We start from the raw sequence: 20,246 nt of genomic DNA, 5'->3' as shown, positions 1-20,246 counted from the left end.
AAAAAAAAGATATAGCAAGAGTCTAATCAAGATAAAATGAGTTAGTGTGTCTTCTTTTCCACACCAAATCCAAACTAAAGCTAAAAATCAATTTATTAGAAATATCAAAGAGAATACAGGAATAATTTGTCTTCTGACACTCAGTTTGTCACTATATTAAATATGAAACCCTATCTGCATGTTGATTTACACATGTTACTCCAGGCTTCCTTGGGGTGAAAGACCTCAAAAATAATGTCCTGAGGGCATTTGATGACCAAAAGCAAGCACAGCTTCTCAGGCCAAGCTGTTGACACAAAGGACTGACAGGAAAAGTTGGATTTGTGAAGGCACAAAGTATGGATGCTCTGCCATCGAGCCTACTTGCAATGCTTCTTCTGGGTAGTTTATATAATCCTCTGGATTCACTGTAACTGATCATTGTACGCCAAGGCACATTGCTATTTTCCTTCCAGGAGGAAAAGCCAAGGAATCTTTGTATGTTGGATCAAATTTTTACCTCAAGTTCCTCCACCAAGTGGGCACATGTGAATCTGAACTGTCTCCAGCAAGGGCTGGTTGTCTTCAGATATTGAATAGTGTCTGCAAAAGCAGAGAGAATACACCATTTTCCATATTCATAGATAAGAGAGGAGTATGCTTAAATTGCTGCACTAGGAATGTAAGTAAACAATAACAGAGATTTCTGGTTGCAAATGACAGCTGAGCACCAGGAGGGTCTACAAAGGTGGGTGTAGGAATCCTGGATGCTGAGAATTTTAAACTTTCTGTGCTTAAAGGCACAGACTCACAAGTGAGCACTGCATTTGACCTGAGGCCGTGAAACAGACTTCCAAAATTAATTGATAGTACTGAGATTACAGGTGTGTAGTTGGTTAGAAGTGTGTAAAATCACAGGGTGGAAAACTTGGAGTTTGGGGTTTTAGAATATAGAAATAAATATGAAGCAAGATGGAGGTTTTAGGGCAGAAGCAGGTTTCTCTTCTTTTCCTTCTTCTTCCTTCTTCTTCATGGGTTTGGGTGATGTTTTGTGATTGGAGAGAAAAGTCCACATTGCAGGCTTACAGGGATCAGTTATTGGTTTAAAAGGGAAAATAACAGATGTCCTTTCTTATTTGGATAGTGTAGTCATAAAAGACCTCGTAACAAGAGATAGTTGGCCATTTTGTGCCTTGCTAATGAAAGGCTGCACAACTCAGGGTTGTGAGGCTGATTCACTGATAAGAAATAATAAACACCTGAGTCCGAACAGGAACTACCGTCTCAAGTGCCTTCAGTCCCGACCCTGAGAAACCAATAGGTGTGGGGGGGTTCCATCAGTGCTGTTGTTTTATAATAAATAGGTATTTGTGAAGATTGGTTACACATAATTAATTGTTCTTCTTTCTGATTTCAGTTTGCCTTCGGAGATGAGGGGCAGATAGATTAGGAACTCTTCCAGCAGAACCCTCTTCCATGGAGCTCTGCACATGCCCAGTGAGTCTTGAGAGATGAGGGAAGGGAAGGCAACCACATCTATAATTTTGGTGAACTTCAAATAAACCCTGTGTCATAACATCTCCTGTGAAATGTCAGAAAAAAGAAAAATAAGATCACTTTAATGATCTGGACTCTGAATGAAACCCTCTCCCAGAGCAATTAAAACACCGCACAACTGAGTCTGAACCCAGAAGCCCCAACTTAGGCAGTTGCTAAAACCAATAAAAAAGAAAAGTCTGGCTCAAAGCTTAAGCTACCTCCATCCACTACAATAAAGTGTTTCAGTAATTACCTGAAAGTAAAACTGGTCTCTGTTCTGTCAGAAAAAAACATTACAAGAGCTGGGGAAAAGATTCACTAAAGCCCAGAGAGCTGGCAGCCGAAATTGGCTTCTGCAAGACCTGAAGCTGAGACCTATGGCAACTATGGAATGAATTTGCTATGCTGAATTTGTTGGTTTTGATCTCTGTATCTTAATTCCCTCTCCTTGAATTCTGATGCAACAAAAGTCCTAACAGCAGTAAAGTGATGTGCAGCATACAAACCTGTAAAGGAAAATAGTCTTTTAATCATCCCCAGAACTTGGTAACTGAAAATAATTTTGTCAATTTGCCTCAAGATAGAAGATATATCTTGTAAAGCAGACAGGATTTGATAGTAATTCTAATAGTAGTTCTAATGAAGACTATTAAATCTGCATTAGGGTTTTTGTTTCCTGATTCACAATTCATATGATGACAGTCTAACATACAAAATGAAAAGAAATAGTGAACTAGCAGCTTTTATCTACAAAAACCCTGGTTTTCTTTGCTGCATCTTTGCACAGCTATAGAGGTATATTTTACTATTTTCCTACACACTATAAATCTCTGCTTATATAGGTATCCATATAAAAAAAAGTCAATATTCCAAGAATAATAAAAATTATTATTTACATGCTTTTTTGGACATGTTGTCTCCAGGAAATTGGCAATCCACTCACATTTTTTTCCTTTACAGCTGTATTTAGAGCCATCTCCATGCTCCTTGGCAAGGTGTATAAATCACATTTTGCTTCTCTTGAATGAGGAAGACTGGTATCAAGCCAAGTCCGGGGTGCTGCTGACACACAAGCCCTTTCTGAGTGCTGTGGAGAGCCTGAAGGAGCCAAGGTTGCTGCTACTGCTGCTGCCAGGATGGAGGAGAGTGTAGAGGGAGCAGTAAGTGCTGGGAAAAGTGTCCATTGCCTCTATCCACTGTGCACTGCCTACCTGTTATTTCCCTTTGCCACAGAAATGCCCTGGTGACCAAGGTCTCCAGGGCTGGACAGTGAGGTCCTGGCCTTTTCCCTGACATCAGATGTTCCCTGCCTCTGCCTGTGCCTGGAGCTGGCCCCAGACAAGGCAACCTGCAAACTCCTGGCTGCTTTGCCAGCAGCACACCCCTGCCTCAGCTGGAATCACGCTGTCCAAGCTACTTCTTCCTACTGCTGCCTCTTTGAGCCCTGATAATTTTGATGTTTGCCAACATCATGGCTAAGGTAGCTCCTTGAGCCTGTATTTCTGCTTTTCCTATATAGAAACATGATTCTCCTTTTACAGAACTGAAGCCTTTCATAAGCCCTATGACCTCACTCCAGTCAGTTGTACATTTTACAAAGCAGTTTGAAGGTGGAGCAATTTTCCATTTAAAAGACTTCTGCAGCTGCTGTGCCCATGACCTGGATACCTGCTGCATTCTCCTGAGTTTAGTAAGACCTGATCTATTGTGTTATGTTGTATTACAAGTGTTCACCAAAATACACTTGGTTCTGTTTTAGACAAAACACAGCTGTGTTTCCATGCACAGGCGAGTTGCTTCTGCAGCCAGCATTAAAAAGCATCCCATGGGGTAATTGTCACAAATCAAGGAAAATGAAACCAGCAACTCTCTTTAACAACTATAAAGCAAGTTCAAGTTGTTAGACCATGGTGTTTAGCTTCTGGCATTTTTTACAGAGAAAATTTCTGGGTGTTGAATAAAGAATGGATACATGTTTTTATGTACAATTTTTAAGCCTAAAAACTTGAAAGCACAAAATATAGAATGGGATTTTGGAAACTTAGCTCCAAATTTATTTTTGATTGCCTGCATTTTAACATTTTTTGGAACTGATTTTTAAGAACTGGAGTAGAGAACTACAAGGACAAAAAAATCAGCACAGACTCAGGGATGGAATGACAATGGCTCTCAAATGTATATGGGCAGATGTTTACTTCTTTTTAAATGGCAGCAAGAAGCAATAAACTTCAATTTATTGGTGACACTTCTTCACTATGGAAATCTGAATGTAGTGACAGCTGTGACGTGAGGGTTACATTATTCCCAAGAATATAGATAAAAGGGGAATAAATTATATAGATGCTTGACTTCTACATGCTAACTTTATAGAAGGTGAATCAAAGGTTGGTTATGAATCATGGACTTTTTTATTTTGAATTTTGAATTGAAGTTCCACATCCACCTTTAAAAGGCAAATTTCTATTCCAGGAACTTGTCACAAAGGAAAATAACGGGGCATGATGGACATGACTGTTGCATCTGATCTTGTTTCATGAATAAATTAAAAGAGTCAGTCTTCAAAATAGACCTGTTTTCAGTCTTGTGTTTTATAAACAAAACATGACCAAATCTGGAAAATCTTTTTTGCAGCAAAGAAAAGTGAACAATGAGCTAAGGACTGAGCTGTCAAAAATTTCTAAAAGTCAGGGTTACTCATAGGCTTTAGTATAAATACACTTCAAATGGTTTTTCTTTACTGACACCGTTGTGCAGTTGAGAGCCTTGAACCTCAACTCCAGCTTCAACTTCACTATGGAAAAAAGCCTGAAAACACTCCCAAATGGCCCCAGTAGAATTTATACAGGATTTTACTAAAACTCTTCTCTGAAGAAGTTGTGTATCTTATTATTTTATTCTTGTGGAATGATAAAATGCATACAGACATCGATGTATGTATTTGTATAATCAGATGCTGGTTTTTGTGCCTCAGTTATTCAATGGAATCAAAAGTGAGACAGTGGCTAAAAAGTGCATTTTTTATTGTTTCTGAGGTGCTAATAAAATGTTCATTTTAAAATATAAGTGCATTTTACTGACATTATATTCACTATATGTTTATTATACCTATATACATGCATTAAATAGGGACAAAGAGCTTAGTAGTAATTAAGTTTTTAAATCAATACATTGGAATCCTCATTCCCGAGATAAAATTTTATCAGTGTAAGTCAAATATTTTTATTATTGGAACAACATAAAAATAACATAACCAGCCATTGGAGTGAGCAAAAAGAAGGACATCCTTGTATGTTTTTACAATAATATCTTCTGGATTAACCTACTGAGGAATAAATATGAAAGCCTAGACTTAGCAGGGTACGTAGGTTCCCATCCCTTTTAGATATTTCTAGTATTTTCTCCATTGATTGCAATGAAAAATTTTGGAGCCAAACAAATTTTTCTCTCATAAAGATGATTGGGGATTCTAGCCACAAACAGAAGAACATTGCATGCGGTTTCTTGCTCTTTCTGAAGTTCCTAGGCTATTTTAGTTTAAGTATATCTTTTCACATCAAATAGTGTTCAGGAAAACAATAAAATAAATTCAATAACACTAGATTCAACTAAATGTGTGAGGCACATGCTGAAGAGATCTCTTTTGCAAAGACATGAAATTTATTTTCTTAAAGTGCAATGCAATATTTTTACTACTTTTTTTCCTCATAGCTTTTCAACTAGTTCCTGTATTTAACTATATATTTATTTGTACTGAATTCATAACAGCTTTTCCATCTCAATTTTCTTTTGCATGAAAATTTTGCTCAGTGTAGACAAGAAGAACAGTGGTTTAACATGTCAATACCTGTTTCGTTATGACAATCTTAACAGCAATCATGAGTGTTTTCAGTGTGGGAACCTTCACTCATTCATGTAAAAGCTGATGCCTGGAGGTCTGAGAGAAAAGCTACAATACAGTTGTATTCTTGAGGTTATTCCCCCCTAATGCTCAGGGTAGCCTTATAGGAACTGTATAGGAACTTTATATTCATAGCAGAAAATCAAAGCTTGAACCACAGAACTCTCAATTAAATATCCAAAGGAAACCAATAGTCAACTCTCCTATCCAAATCACTAATGTGATTTTCCGTTTGATTCCCACTAAAATTGATTTTGTTTCTGTACCCACTTTTCCTGCTTGCTTTTATGCTAAGTGTAATATCCTTTGTTCTAACCTTTCAGGCTATTCTGTACAAAACATATTATTTTGCGAGAAAACAGAAGTGTGAGTGATGAGGACCAGCAGGATATCAAAGGCAGGATTGCATTAACTTCATCAAAACCAGGGCTGCACTCCAGACATCCTGGAAAATGAGTGGTGTCTGGCAACATGACATGATTCAAAAGCAAACCATCAGTTGTATTCAAAGCATTTCTTGTATCTCCTTCACCACATGAAGGAATTCATAGGCAAACACAGGCATCAGCAACACTAGGAAAACCTACAGACTTCTGTACATTTTCACAATATATTCAGAGACTTTCCAAAAAGTGTGTAATATCTGATGTATCCTAGAAATGTTTAACAGTGTTTTCTCACATCCTTTGCAGAAGTAGACACTAGTAGATTTGCATGGTAATCAAACATGTCAACAAAATTGTAAAGAATGCACATTACAAAAAATTCCAAACTCAAGTCTTTGAGGAATCCCTACTAGCTTATTTTTGCTTGATATATTTATAATCCCTACTAGCTTATTTTTGCTTGATATATTTATAAATACTTAGATTAGTTACAACAGATGTAGAAACCAGCTCAATCCAAATAAAAGTTTCTTAGATCTATATAAACTGAATTGTGCTCTCCCATGATGTGTTCCTTCAGACGTAATGGAGCAGACCATACATTAGTTTAATTAAAATCTAGATCTGCAGAAGCCGATGGCTTGCAGTCAGCTGATGGACAGCTGCTGGGATGCTTCAATACAAGTAGCAAAAAGAAAGGGAGAAAAAAACCCCTGTCAAACTGCACATTGAAAAATATGCGAACAAAAGCTCGCTGCCTACAGCAGCACATCTGGGCAGTTCTGTTGGTCACTGCTGCTGCCAGCTGTAGCTCACTGACTGATAATTTGGAAAAAAATGAATATAAAACCGCAGGCAAATCCGTTTCATTCACAAGGTGTATGTGCCGGTGACAATATTCTCATGAACTCGCACCCGTGTGCTGGAGGAAGTTCCAGGTCGAACCCCGTTCTGCAGGGACTGCCTTTCCAGGTGCTCCCGCGTAGCGCTGCCCGCGGCTGCCCGGCTCCGAGAGCCCGCGGGCGCCCAGCACGGCTGCGCTCCTGCCGCGGCGGCGATCCTGAACGCCGTGATTTGGCAGCGAAAAGCGGCTAGATTTCCTATTCCAATTATTTTGCTTTATGTGCGTGTGTAGTTTTTGGGTTGTTGTTTTGGGTTTTTAATAGGAAGGCGTAACAATGTCTGCCGCCTTTTGTCATTTGAGATACTCAGTGACTGATGGAGGAAACCTGTGAAGGAGGTGAGAGGAGTGAGCACAGACGGCGCTTAGTCTGGAGAAACTCCTGCTGCCGGCTACCTGTTGAGGTGGGTTCACACGGGCGCTTCATCATTTCTGTCTGTCCAAGCGAGTTCATTGATGCCCGGGAGGACCAGCCGAGTGCCGCCTAGCCCTGCTGGGAGACACGGCTCCCGAGCCTCCTTGGGAGCGGCGGCACCGAGCGGAGAGAAGTTTTCCGGGGAGAAGACCGGGATTCCGGCTGCCGCCCTGGGTGGGGGAACACCTACAGGCTGAAGGGTGGGAAGAAAAGGCGGGGGGAAATAAAGAGGGCAAGAAAACCCCACCTCCCCTTTCTGCGAGGACACGTTCCCGGGGAGCTCAGTCTCCTGGAGCAGCGCAGAGGCGCGGAGGCTCCGCGGGCGGGGCGGGCCCGGTGCCGGTGCCGGGGCGGGCGGAGCGCGGCTGCGGAGGGCGGCGGGGCGGCCGCGCCGGCTCCGCTCCCGGCAGCGCAGGCTGCGCCCAGCGCGGCGGCGCCTCCGCCCTTCCCTGCCCGCCGCCCGGCGCTGGTGGGGCGGCCGCCCCGGGATCGCCGCGGTCCCCGGTGCCGGGAAGTTTGCCCGGCGCGCAAGGGAAGGATGGAGCCCCGAGAGCCCGCGGCGGCGCCCCTCAACCTGTCCCGAGCCGCGGCAGAGACGCCCCGCGGGGAGTTCAACCTGTCCGGGCTGCCGGAGGCGGAGGGGAAGCCCCTCTTCGGCATCGGCATCGAGAACTTCATCACCTTGATCGTCTTCGGTTTAATCTTCACCCTGGGGGTGCTGGGCAACACGCTGGTCATCACGGTGCTGGCGAGGAGCAAGCCAGGGAAGCGCCGAAGCACCACCAACATCTTCATCCTCAACCTGAGCATTGCCGACCTGGCCTACCTGCTCTTCTGCATCCCCTTCCAGTCCACGGTCTACGTGCTCCCCACCTGGGTGCTGGGAGCCTTCATCTGCAAGTTCATCCACTACTTCTTCACCATCTCCATGCTGGTGAGCATCTTCACGCTCTCGGCCATGTCTGTGGACCGGTATGTGGCCATCGTGCACTCCCGACGCTCCTCAGCCTTGCGCGTTCCCCGGAACGCGATGCTGGGCGTGGGGCTCATCTGGGCGCTCTCCTTCGCCATGGCCTCGCCCGTGGCTCACCACCAGCGCATCTTCCACCGCGAGACCAGCAACCAGACCTTCTGCTGGGAGTTCTGGCCCAACCCACGCCACAAGAAGGTCTACGTGATCTGCACGTTCGTCTTCGGGTATCTGCTCCCGCTGCTGCTCATCTCCTTCTGCTACGCCAAGGTGGGGCAAGTGTAAAAGGATGGGAGGGACACAGTGGTGGAAAAGGTGTCCATAAGCCATAGGGCCATTTCTGGGCATGTGGAGAGACTTGGCACTGTTAGGAAAAAAAGGAGCAGGGGTGAGTTTGTGCCACGAAGGGCAGGTTTTATAGCTGAGGGATGTCTGAGGGATGATAACGTGTGTTCAATATCACAGAGAGGTCAGAACAGGGATTGCATGGGGTGAGTGGGGAGGTCTGTTCTGGCAATTACTGGGGTCTCCCTGTCAGATTTCCTTGCTACAGAATGCCAAGAAGCCCCCATGCTCTGCTGGTTTCTCCGTCACCATAACTCTTAATTTCTTGCAGTGCTCTGTGTGAGGAGTTTTACTCAATAAAGTACAACAAAGCAACAAGTTGTTCATGCTTCAGATGAAGCATTGTGGTTCTTTAAAATGTACAGTGCACTTGAAAGTGACAAAAATTTTCTTTTTGGTGCTACGAGTAAATTGTGCTTTATGCTGCCTGGTCCCTGTGGTGCCATTCCTTGCCTCAGTTGAAGTTGATGAGAGAGTTACCTCTGACTTCAGCAAAGGCAGGTCATTCCGGGGAGCAGGGCAGGAGAACCCAGGTAGGAAAAAGCAATAGTTAAGGGTGCCTGAATATGAGTATTTAAGGACATTTCTGCTTAAGAAAATTGTCACATTTTTCTGGAGTAATAATTGCAGCCTTCAGCATACGATCCTCTCCTTGCTGCTGAACAGGACCTGGAGCACCAGCTGCTACCTGCTGGTATCTTGCTGTTTCTGTGCCAGCTGCCTTCAGTTGCAGGATTTCTCCTCAGGCAGTGATTTACATTTGAGAGGATAGGACTGCTCTTACAAATACGGACTGCTTAATTCAGTTCTTCAACTGGCAAGTTCAATAGATGTACCTGAAGTATTTAATTTGAACAAGTAATTTTATGTTCTGCTCAGTTTCACATATATTACATCAGCTTAATTGTGATGTGCAAATTGAGGCTGTAACGTTGTCCAACTCTGATGAAACCAAGGCATGCAGAACGCAAAGGACAACATTTCTAAATGGCTGTTCATAGTGGAAAAAATGCAACCTGGCAAATGAAGCAGAAACACAAATTTTCATACATAAACAAAATCCTGCTTTCCCTGAATGAATACACTGCTATTGCATCTACTGTGGTGAATATGACTGAGCTGTAGTGATAGATTGTCAGTTTGAGGAAATTATTACACATTGCAGGGAGAACACTACGGAATGTGTGCACAGGGGGCTTTCAGGTACTAATTCTTCTCTTTTTCAGAGCCAAAGCATCATCCGTTTCAGCATAAAGTACTGGCCTTTGAAGTCTAATTATATGAGAGAAGATTAAAAAGAAATCTTTCAAAATTAGTATAGTCCTGTACAGTTTAGGCATCAAAAAAGCAAATATGCTTAACCAGAATAGTAAATAAAACACACTCTGTCATTACAAAGCACCTCTACAGAAGTAAATCTCTCAATATTAGTATTAATAGGTAGCTAAAAAAAAAAACCAACAAAACCCCTCCAAGCCAACAAAAGCAACTCTGTGTGAAAAACATGCCCAAGAACAAGTTAATAAAATCAAGGCTACTTGAAATTACAATAAAATTGTGTGCTTAAACTATTGCCAGGCTAGGGTCTCACTCTGGCTTTGTGATGTGTTTTGAGCCTGTGTGTGTGACCCTGCTTGCCTCGGTGTCAAGCTGGAGGAGCTGACCAGAACGGGTAAATTTTAGAAGATATCTAGGAGATAGCTGGCATTCCCATCAGTTTACTGGCTGAAAAGTGCCGTGATTTGTACAGAACTATCGAAGGTATTTGTGCCCTGCAGCTCGAGACTCACTCCTGCCCTCTTTAGGAGCCACTGACAGACCTCCAACTGCAGTATTTTGGGACAGGGAGAGCCTTCTCAGGCTGAGCAACCCCAACTCCCTCAGCCTGTAGACATTAGGAGACATTAATCTCTGCATTAGTTTCTTATGGACTTCACTGGTTTTCATGAACTGTGGATCAGCGAGATAACGCAATCTTCTGCTGCGGTAAATTAAGACAAATGACACTTATTTCTCTATTTGAATAGATTGCCTTTTCCAGACTCCTTTGAGGCAGTTCTGCCTCTTTCATAAACAAATTGCAATTGAACTTTCAGTTTTGAAAGTCTCATTTTTTAGGCACTCTAATAGGGAGCCAAGTTCTTTTTCTTTCTCATTTCACATTTATTTAGTATTAGCAGAGATTCTTATTTTTTCTATGGATAACAATGCCATTACAATGCACAGAAGTGCTGAAGTAGTGCCAGGTATTTGGAAGCAGCGTCCTCCCAAAATATCTCATGGTGATACATGCTCTTCAGGCAGAGATTTATGAGATCATGCTGCGTCTTGTGTGTACAGCTACCTCTTTTCTCTCTTCCACAAGTAACATTAGTTCAGTTTTAATGCAAATTTTTGATAGAGGAGTGAAAATATCAGAATTAAGGATGCTTCCCTAGTTTTGTGAAAACAGCAGACAAGGAAGAAGGTGGAGAGGCTCCATTATCCTCTCTCTTTTAAGGAGTCGGCTTGCATTCAGCTGTTAAACACCAAACAAGCCATAAAAGGAAGAGGTCTTAGCGATGTACAGGGAAGACACATCTTTTTGGGAACACCGTAAAAAGTCACAAATTAATAGAAAACATTAACTCTTCTTATGTTACACACACTAAAGGTCATTCTAAACCAAGTCTTTGACTTTTTATGGAAGAAGAGAGATTGCTAATTCTATGTTCTCTGTTTCCTCAGAGAAGTACTCTTGAAAGAAGGTTACTACGTCAGAGGGAGGAACAGTGGTTATGTAGTGATCAGCTGAGTCTCAGCACTGTGTACTTATCTTGTGTTCTGACTCTTTTATTGCTTATCTTTTTACTTGCTGCATTTTTGTAATGCTGACTTTTTGTATGTGTTTTCGTAACAGTGCTACAACATTTGCTCACTAATGTGTCCTTAAAGGGTAAAGTGATAAATGATTCCCAGGCAGCTTCTAACAGTTGACATCTGCCAGGGTTGTGCAAACCTACAACTAATTTTGGGTACCTCAATTTTTCAAGGATTCACTCCTTGTAAGTCAGGCCTCTTTCAATCAAACCTTTAGGTTGGACACCTATAGTTATTAGCAAACATTTCCTTTTATAGATGCATAATGTTAAAAACTTTCTTTAAAACAAACATGTCTTGCCTTAAGAATGTTTCCATTGTTACCTATCATTCTGAACATTCTGAATTCATATCATGTATGATTTGCAGACTTGGTTAAAACTAAGCTATAAAAAGTAACAGCCTCAACATAAAATACAAGCTTATCTGGCTTTGGATATTAAATCCTAAATTTTGCTGAGCAGCAAGGGGAAAAGTTTATTAAACTTCACTGAAAGAGAAAAATAAAAGCTATGACACGTTAGTAACACAGTCTTAATTGAAAGAGGATGAAGAATAGGATGACCATAGAAGTAGTGAATTTAAAACATGGATTGCAGGCAATAGCACTTGAATTTCAATCAGGTTCATTCTACAAAGGTGGTTCAGAATGTAATGCTTAAATTATCTGTAAAACAAGAAGTTCATTCTTACTTGACAGTGACCTTGTGCAGGCTTTCCTTCTGCATGATTTTCAGTGGCTCATTATGAGGGTGTGGTCAGTGAAATGCCAGACAGCAAACATGGCTTTTAACACTGTAGACTTCAAACTTTCATAATGTTTGGTGACTTGCGTGAATAGGCACAGGTAATTGAAGTTATTTTCTTCACGCCTGTGTTGAAAAAATCTCTTTCTCAACTTGATTTGGTCAAAGTCCTCAGTCAGGGCACTCATGCCATCTTGAATGTAGTTTCGGAAACAAGTGAAAGAGGAAAGAAGTGGCGGAAGGAAGGAAGTGGTGGAAGGAAGGGGTGGAAGGAAGGGGCGGAAGGGGCGGAAGGAAGTGGCAGAAGTGGCGGAAGTGGCAGAAGTGGCGGAAGTGGCGGAAGTGGCGGAAGGAAGGAAGTGGCGGAAGGAAGTGGCGGAAGGAAGTGGCGGAAGGAAGGAAGGAAGTGGCGGAAGGAAGGAAGGAAGTGGCGGAAGGAAGGAAGGAAGTGGCGGAAGGAAGTGGCGGAAGGAAGTGGCGGAAGGAAGTGGCGGAAGGAAGGAAGTGGCGGAAGGAAGTGGCGGAAGGAAGGAAGTGGCGGAAGGAAGGAAGTGGCGGAAGGAAGGAAGTGGCGGAAGGAAGGAAGTGGCGGAAGTGGCGGAAGTGGCGGAAGTGGCGGAAGGAAGGAAGGAAGGAAGGAAGGAAGGAAGGAAGGAAGGAAGGAAGGAAGGAAGGAAGGAAGTGTCGGAAGGAAGGAAGGAAGTGTCGGAAGGAAGTGTCGGAAGGAAGGAAGGAAGGAAGGAAGGAAGGAAGGAAGGAAGGAAGGAAGGAAGGAAGGAAGGAAGGAAGGAAGGAAGTGGCGGAAGGAAGTGGCGGAAGGAAGTGGCGGAAGGAAGGAAGGAAGGAAGTGGCGGAAGGAAGGAAGTGGCGGAAGGAAGGAAGTGGCGGAAGGAAGGAAGTGGCGGAAGGAAGTGGCGGAAGGAAGTGGCGGAAGGAAGTGGCGGAAGGAAGGAAGGAAGGAAGGAAGGAAGGAAGGAAGGAAGGAAGGAAGGAAGGAAGTGGCGGAAGGAAGTGGCGGAAGGAAGGAAGTGGCGGAAGGAAGTGGCGGAAGGAAGGAAGGAAGGAAGGAAGGAAGGAAGGAAGGAAGGAAGGAAGGAAGGAAGGAAGGAAGGAAGGAAGGAAGGAAGGAAGGAAGGAAGGAAGGAAGGAAGTGTTGGAAGGAAGTGTCAGAAGGAAGTGTCGGAAGGAAGGAAGTGTCGGAAGGAAGGAAGGAAGGAAGTGTCGGAAGGAAGGAAGGAAGGAAGGAAGTGGCGGAAGGAAGTGGCGGAAGGAAGGAAGGAAGTGGCGGAAGGAAGTGGCGGAAGGAAGTGGCGGAAGGAAGTGGCGGAAGGAAGTGGCGGAAGGAAGGAAGGAAGGAAGGAAGGAAGGAAGGAAGGAAGGAAGGAAGGAAGGAAGTGGCGGAAGGAAGTGGCGGAAGGAAGTGGCGGAAGGAAGTGGCGGAAGGAAGTGGCGGAAGGAAGGAAGGAAGGAAGGAAGGAAGGAAGGAAGGAAGGAAGTGGCGGAAGGAAGTGTCGGAAGGAAGGAAGTGTCGGAAGGAAGTGTCGGAAGGAAGGAAGTGTCGGAAGGAAGGAAGGAAGTGTCGGAAGGAAGTGTCGGAAGGAAGTGTCGGAAGGAAGTGTCGGAAGGAAGTGTCGGAAGGAAGTGTCGGAAGGAAGGAAGGAAGGAAGGAAGGAAGGAAGGAAGGAAGGAAGGAAGGAAGGAAGGAAGGAAGGAAGTGGTGGAAGGAAGGAAGTGGCGGAAGGAAGTGGCGGAAGGAAGTGGCGGAAGGAAGGAAGGAAGTGTCGGAAGGAAGGAAGGAAGTGTCGGAAGGAAGGAAGTGTCGGAAGGAAGGAAGGAAGTGTCGGAAGGAAGGAAGGAAGTGTCGGAAGGAAGTGTCGGAAGGAAGTGTCGGAAGGAAGTGTCGGAAGGAAGTGTCGGAAGGAAGGAAGGAAGGAAGGAAGGAAGGAAGGAAGGAAGGAAGGAAGGAAGGAAGGAAGGAAGGAAGGAAGGAAGGCTATTAGAGGAACAATTGATTATTCATTGGCCCAGAGAAGAGGCAATTTTAACAGGATAGTGGAGAGTGTCTTAGATTTGCCGTGTAGTGTTTGTGCATAAACATGGCTCTTTTTTAACACACCATGGCAGTCTCTGTAGGTCTTTGAGAGCTGTTCCACTGCTGTTGATAAGTAATTGCATTTTGCCTATTTGTCTTGCTGCTACTTTTCATGCCATCTGGTACAATACTATGCCAATATGTTTTCACTGCAAATACTTATTTTATGAAATATGTATGTAATCCGAATGAGGGGAAGCTGATAAGGTTCATTTGAAGGTTATAATATAAATTGACAACAAAACCCTCCTCCACCACCTCCCAAACCCCTCAAATATGCAATTTATCTGTTTTATCTCCTGCATCTTTCTTTGAACTGGAGAGAGATACAATATAAAACTTCGGGCTAAAAGTTTCAGAACGGAAGAAAAAAATGTTTGTAACTTTAAAAACTGTTTTGTAGTTCTGATTTCTGCAAAGAGTTTATCTGACTTTAGTTTTGGGATGTGAAGGAGAATCCCTGGGAGGCATGTGATGGGATTTGCAAAGGTCCAGTAGAAACAGCCCATCACTGTAAGTTATGTGAAGGGGGTATGAGAGATGAAGCAGCAGTGATGGGACATGAACTTAATTGCTTTTCTCCCATGCCTTTTTTATGTTTTTCACTGATGGACTCAGCAATTCAGCTGGTTCCTACAGGGTGACTGGAGGTGAATAAAAAGTCTGTGAGCCAGACAGTCATCTCCCAGTTCTGCTTCTGTCCTCTTCTGGGATTCTGTTCTTTCCTTTGGGCCTGCTTCATACTGAAGAAGAAAGAAATTAAATCAAAATGTGACTTTCTTGGGGAAAGTCCATTTATTTTTCTCCTGCTTTTTCTTAGCTCAGGTTAGCCCCCAGAAGTGGCCTGGATAGTGTTTCCAAATAGGAAGTACACAGACAGGCACAAATGAGCTGCACTTACAATATGTAGTGGTTATAAGTAATTTTTTTTTCATTGTTGTTGGTGTTTCTCTGGTAGCTAAGAGTAGATACCTAAAAAATTAAGTCTGCTGCTGAGCTCTGGATATTCATAAATACCATCTTACTTGTTTTAAATCAATATGTGTGTCTATAAAACTCAAGTGCCAAAGTCTCTAGATCATCTTGACTGATGTCTGTCCTAATAGTGGTTAGCTGTGCAACCCAAAGAACACAGAGAAAATGTCACCAGATGATATGAAAGAATCTGAATTTGGACCCTTTTCCCCAACCCAAGATCTCTGCATCCTCTATCCAAAACCTTATGTGCAAATAATTATGTTAAAATTTGAACCCTGCTCTTGGACAATGAGCCTTTTAGTGATGTATTTTTAAAACTGGGTTCTGAAAGATGCATGGTGAGTATCATCACAGTGTTGTGAAAAGTCATGCCTCATGTGTCATGCCTCATGTGTCATCTCTCATTTTAGTATAAATTATTCTTGAAAACCTAAGCTTCTTTCAAAGATCAAATAGTGCCAGCATCTTGATTATACTAATCAAGCATTCATCTGAAGGAAACAAATTATACAGGTGACTCAGAAAAGCTCTGACTCAAAACATATCCTTTTCTTATGTTATACACACTAAAGGTCATTCTAAACCAAGTCTTTTGACTTTTTATGGAAGATGAGAGATTGCTAATTCTATGTACAAGATAGATTTCCATCCATTCCTTGTTAATTTGTGATAAGTATTTGTTATGTAATACATTTGAATATTTTAGTAAGAATTCAGTTGTAGTCTGCTTTATTTTTGTTGGTTCACATGGACTCACATATGTAATTATTTTCATTTTCCTACTGTGCATGTTTGAAATGTGTAAGCTGGTTCAGTGATGTCTGTTAGTGAATCATGCAGTAGTGGAGATCACAAAAGTACTCTAAGATGCACTGGTTTGAACTTTGTTTGAATAGAAATTGGGGAAATATGATAAAGAGATGCAAATTAATCTTTTCAGGTTCTTAATCATCTGCATAAGAAGTTAAAAAACATGTCAAAGAAGTCAGAAGCATCCAAGAAAAAGGTATGTTGCATTCGCTGCAAATACTCATTTGTGTGTATTTTAGTTTTATGGCTAAGCTAATTTGGTACTTGTTGCTAAAGATGTAACAGAGAGAAGAAATTAGAATGAAGTATTTAATTAAATGTTCAGTGTCCCTCTGAACTTAGCAGATCAGAATCTTTTCTGATCCAGGTTTTCCATGACATTGCATCAAGCCATTACCTGAGATTCTCATATTTGGAACTTCAGAGCATCTGAAACTTAGGCACAGGGAGACAACCTGTCTTTTGTATTAATTTGTTTCTTTTTTTTTTCTCACTGACATTTTCCCCTGACTTGCAAATTTGGGGGCTTTGAATTTTCTTTTTTAGCTATCTGATTTTGTAATGTTTTAGTGAATAATTCCTAGGTTGCATGAGGGAACTTCAAAATTAAATTTATTGTGCTTCCCAATAGGAGTCTAATAAGAGACTTTCAGTGATTCACCAATTCTTCTATTGAGTTTCCACACAATGTTTTCTTCTCTTACATTAAAGACATGAGTTATGTACTGGATACAAATAGAATCATGAAAGGTCTTTAAAGAAGAATATAAGCTTCATGATTTAGAACAATATTTGAAAGATGCATTTAAACAGAGAATTTGTCAGTTATAATGTGGTTGTGATTTTTGAGCAGATTTGACCACAGTGATCATTTGACTAACTTCTCATTTTATGGATTTGGAGGAAAAACCCCTTAAGCTATAGCTCTTCATTTGATCTGATCACTATTTTCATATGAGCATGGAGAGTGCCTGCAATGTAAATGAGATATACATGGACTCAACGGGGAATAAGTACTCTCTCATTTATGCATTCTCATTTTTTTGAAAAATATCCTACTCAATAGATTTTGATTCCTAGAATTAAAAACATTATGGCCCCGACTCAGTAAAATACTTAACATATATACTTTTGCATTTAATGTTGTCAAGGCCAAAGGTATAGTTTTCGAGACATTTTGTACATTGCCATCTCTCATCTAAATTCTTCTCAAACTGGAAATATCTCTGCATTTCCTTTAACCACTAACTCTCAAAAATTGCAGATCTGACTAGGAATTAACTTTCATAGCTTCAGGATAAAGCATTACAGATATGATCAAGACTTCTTGAATGTATCAGGGCTCAGTAGCCAAAGAGGAAAAAAAACCCAAAAAGCAATCCAGACGGGTTTTTTCCCTTAGAAGATGAGTTTCTAAATCTAAAGCATAACTCATGTTTTTCAAAGTGACTCTGTCCTCATTAGTCTGTTAGTGCTCTCTCTGGCTACCATGTCTTTCTTCTTTTCCTTCTACTGTCTCATGAAGAATGCATTTCAGGTCTAATGATACATTTTTAGTGTTATTCAAACCTTTATGAACATTCTAGCAGCAAAATTTTAAAATAAATTTTCTGCATGTGTGGAAAAAAATAATGAAAAATATTAATTTGCCTAAATTCTATTTTCGTGGGTTTTGGTCACAAAGCATCAATATTAATGTCATATATTTCAGGTGGGTTCTATTTGCTAATGAGAAACCCTAAGCAAGCTCCCAGTAAGTAAAAAAGAGCTGCTCTTTAGTGATACCTTGCTTGCAAGACAAAGGGATTATTTTGGAAAAGTGAGCTCTGAAGTTAGGCTAAGGAGGAACATTGGGATAAAGCAGGTGTTGTGAGATTTCCTAACACAAAATTGCTTTTTCTGCAGATAGGAAATACCTTTAGTAACAGTTACAAGAGACACATTGTCACCCTCTGCTTTCAGGTGCATCAACAGCCTGTTGAATGTCAGTGATTTTCCTGGTTAATTTTTTTCAGAATTCTGACCAAACTGAAGTAAATGCCTCTTTTGAAGTAATTGTGCATGTGGTATCCTGAACACTTGTTTTTGCTTGGAATATTAACCCATTGAACACATCAATCAGAGAATAAACTGTTCTTAATTTATGCAGTCTTGTTAGAACACAATCTCCTGATAAGACCCGAAAAAGAAAATATCTCTGTGGCTATTTAAGTGGCAACTGATTTAAACTCCATAGAGCTAAGTTGAGGAATGTCTTATGAAAAAAGATGCTTGCTTTAGACTAACCATGTTATATTTATTGCAGATTTAATGTCTTTTGGTTTCTGTTGTGAGATTATACTGACCAACCACAGCATCTGTCATAAGTTACTTTGACCTGTTGCTACAGAAATCAAAATGTCTTTCCCATAAGTTTTTCTAAGCTAACTCATGTTCTGATTAGTTAGGTCAGTCTTAATTATTACTGAGCATTGATCAGTTCAAGAAGTATAGACCAAGTTCAATAAACTAGCAAAAAATCTACATATTTTCTATGCTGCAATATTTATCACTCTGTGACCCTTGGGTTAGTTTTGGATGTGAAGAAGTTATCAGAAAAATTATATTATAAAGTGCTAATATAGAAATTATAATGGCTTGTGACAGAATATGCTTTGGAATTATTATTAGACTTTTATTTGGAGACTTATTTAGTTGAAAGAGGTACTTGGTAGAGGACTATATGTTGATTACTTAGGCCACTGCAAAGCACTAACTGCTGTTTCTGAAGTAAGTGAAAGCTAAAGAAAATATTGACAGTCAAATTCCATTGTGCCCTGAGAGAACACCTGCAGCACCTGCAGGGTCCCTCCTGACTGACTCTGGAGCTTAAAATGGATCTAGTGAAATTGATGGTCCTCTCATAGATAGTAGAAGTGAAGTGTGGAAGCAGCACTGAGGATATTTTATGTTCCATTTTTAAATTTAGTGTTGGGTGGTGAACTTTAACTTCCAGATTGGTTTTGATAATGTGCAATCATCAGAAATTTCAAGCCCTTACCTTTTTTTTCCCCCACTAGTTGTATCCCAGAATGCTTTGCATGATTCTGTGGAAATTCTGTGTTTAAAGGAGTCACTTCCAAAAAGCTTGCTTTAGTAAGCACTTGAGCAAGCTCTAAGCTTTTCCACCAGCTGCCTCCATGCATAATAGATCTCCCTTGAAATTTTAATCAGAAATTATTGTGCACGGTACTAAAATTCATTGGATCTGGAGGAGATTTCCCAATTACCCCTGTTGTCATTCTTTTACAGCAGGCTTAGGTGCACTTCAGAAAAGGCTCAGCTTTTGTGTAGGGAGTTAGGAATATCACTCTTCACCTTTGAAGAAAGCTGTGCATTTGCTGTTTACTATAACAGTTTCCAAGGCTGGGGTTCTCCTTGCAGTCATTCATTATGCAAAATAAAGCCCATATAGGTAATGGGGTGAAATCAGTAACAAATATTGCAGTGTATTCCCTCTCAGTGTACTTTTTGTTGTGGTTTTTGGTTTTTTTCATCCTAACAGGAGTTTGGAAGTAGGTTTAAAGCTGATTTCTTGAGTGCTCATCAGACATATGTGTTTTCCTTTCCTTGTCTCAGACAGCACAGACCGTGTTGGTGGTGGTAGTGGTTTTTGGCATCTCCTGGCTGCCTCATCACGTGATCCATCTCTGGGCTGAATTTGGAGTTTTCCCACTGACTCAAGCCTCCTTTCTCTTCAGGGTAACTGCACACTGCCTGGCTTACAGCAATTCTTCTGTGAACCCAATCATATATGCATTTCTGTCTGAAAATTTTAGGAAGGCCTACAAACAAGTCTTCAAATGCCAGATTGGTAATGAGTCACTTCTGAATGATGCTAAGGAAAATAAAAGTCGGATAGATACACCACCCTCTACCAATTGTACCCACGTGTGAATGTTGAGAAGCCCTGTGTGTTGGCTCTTCCTTATGTAAACTAAACACCAAGAAAAAGAAAAAGCACAATGAGCTTTATCCTGGGTTTATCTTGATAAAGCTAATTGGTATTTAATGTACTGAAGTTGCATTTGTAACCAAAGTTTGTGAAACTCATATGAAAGTAACCTGGGCTGATCCTTTGCATCTTAGATAGCTTTATCAAATAAAGCTCTTGGACTTTCATAGATATTTGAGAAAAAAAATGTTGAGATGACATGTCTGTATTCTTACTCAGTAATCATACAAAGGTACAAGAAGAAGATGTTGATGTGGTAACTTGTGACATCTTACTCCATGAAAGTGAAAAATGGATACATTTTCTGTCCTACAGCTAATAAATACTGGACTAC

The 20,246-nt window shown here is 41.3% G+C and overlaps 1 protein-coding gene across 1 annotated transcript; it reads left to right on the top strand.

Annotated features, from left to right (window-relative positions):
- Positions 1–7,656: 7,656 nt before the first annotated feature.
- On the top strand, positions 7,657–19,854 carry GALR1 (galanin receptor 1). Its single transcript, XM_059486683.1, has 3 exons — positions 7,657–8,358; positions 16,049–16,114; positions 19,537–19,854. Exons 1-3 carry the CDS (start codon positions 7,657–7,659, stop codon positions 19,852–19,854), a joined length of 1,086 nt encoding a protein of 361 aa, XP_059342666.1.
- Positions 19,855–20,246: the final 392 nt, after the last annotated feature.

The sequence above is a fragment of the Ammospiza nelsoni genome, chromosome 1 (assembly GCF_027579445.1).
Source record: "Ammospiza nelsoni isolate bAmmNel1 chromosome 1, bAmmNel1.pri, whole genome shotgun sequence".
Lineage (NCBI taxonomy): Eukaryota > Metazoa > Chordata > Aves > Passeriformes > Passerellidae > Ammospiza > Ammospiza nelsoni.
Note: the sequence above shows the minus strand (reverse complement) of the source record. Positions and strands in the feature narration are given on the sequence as shown.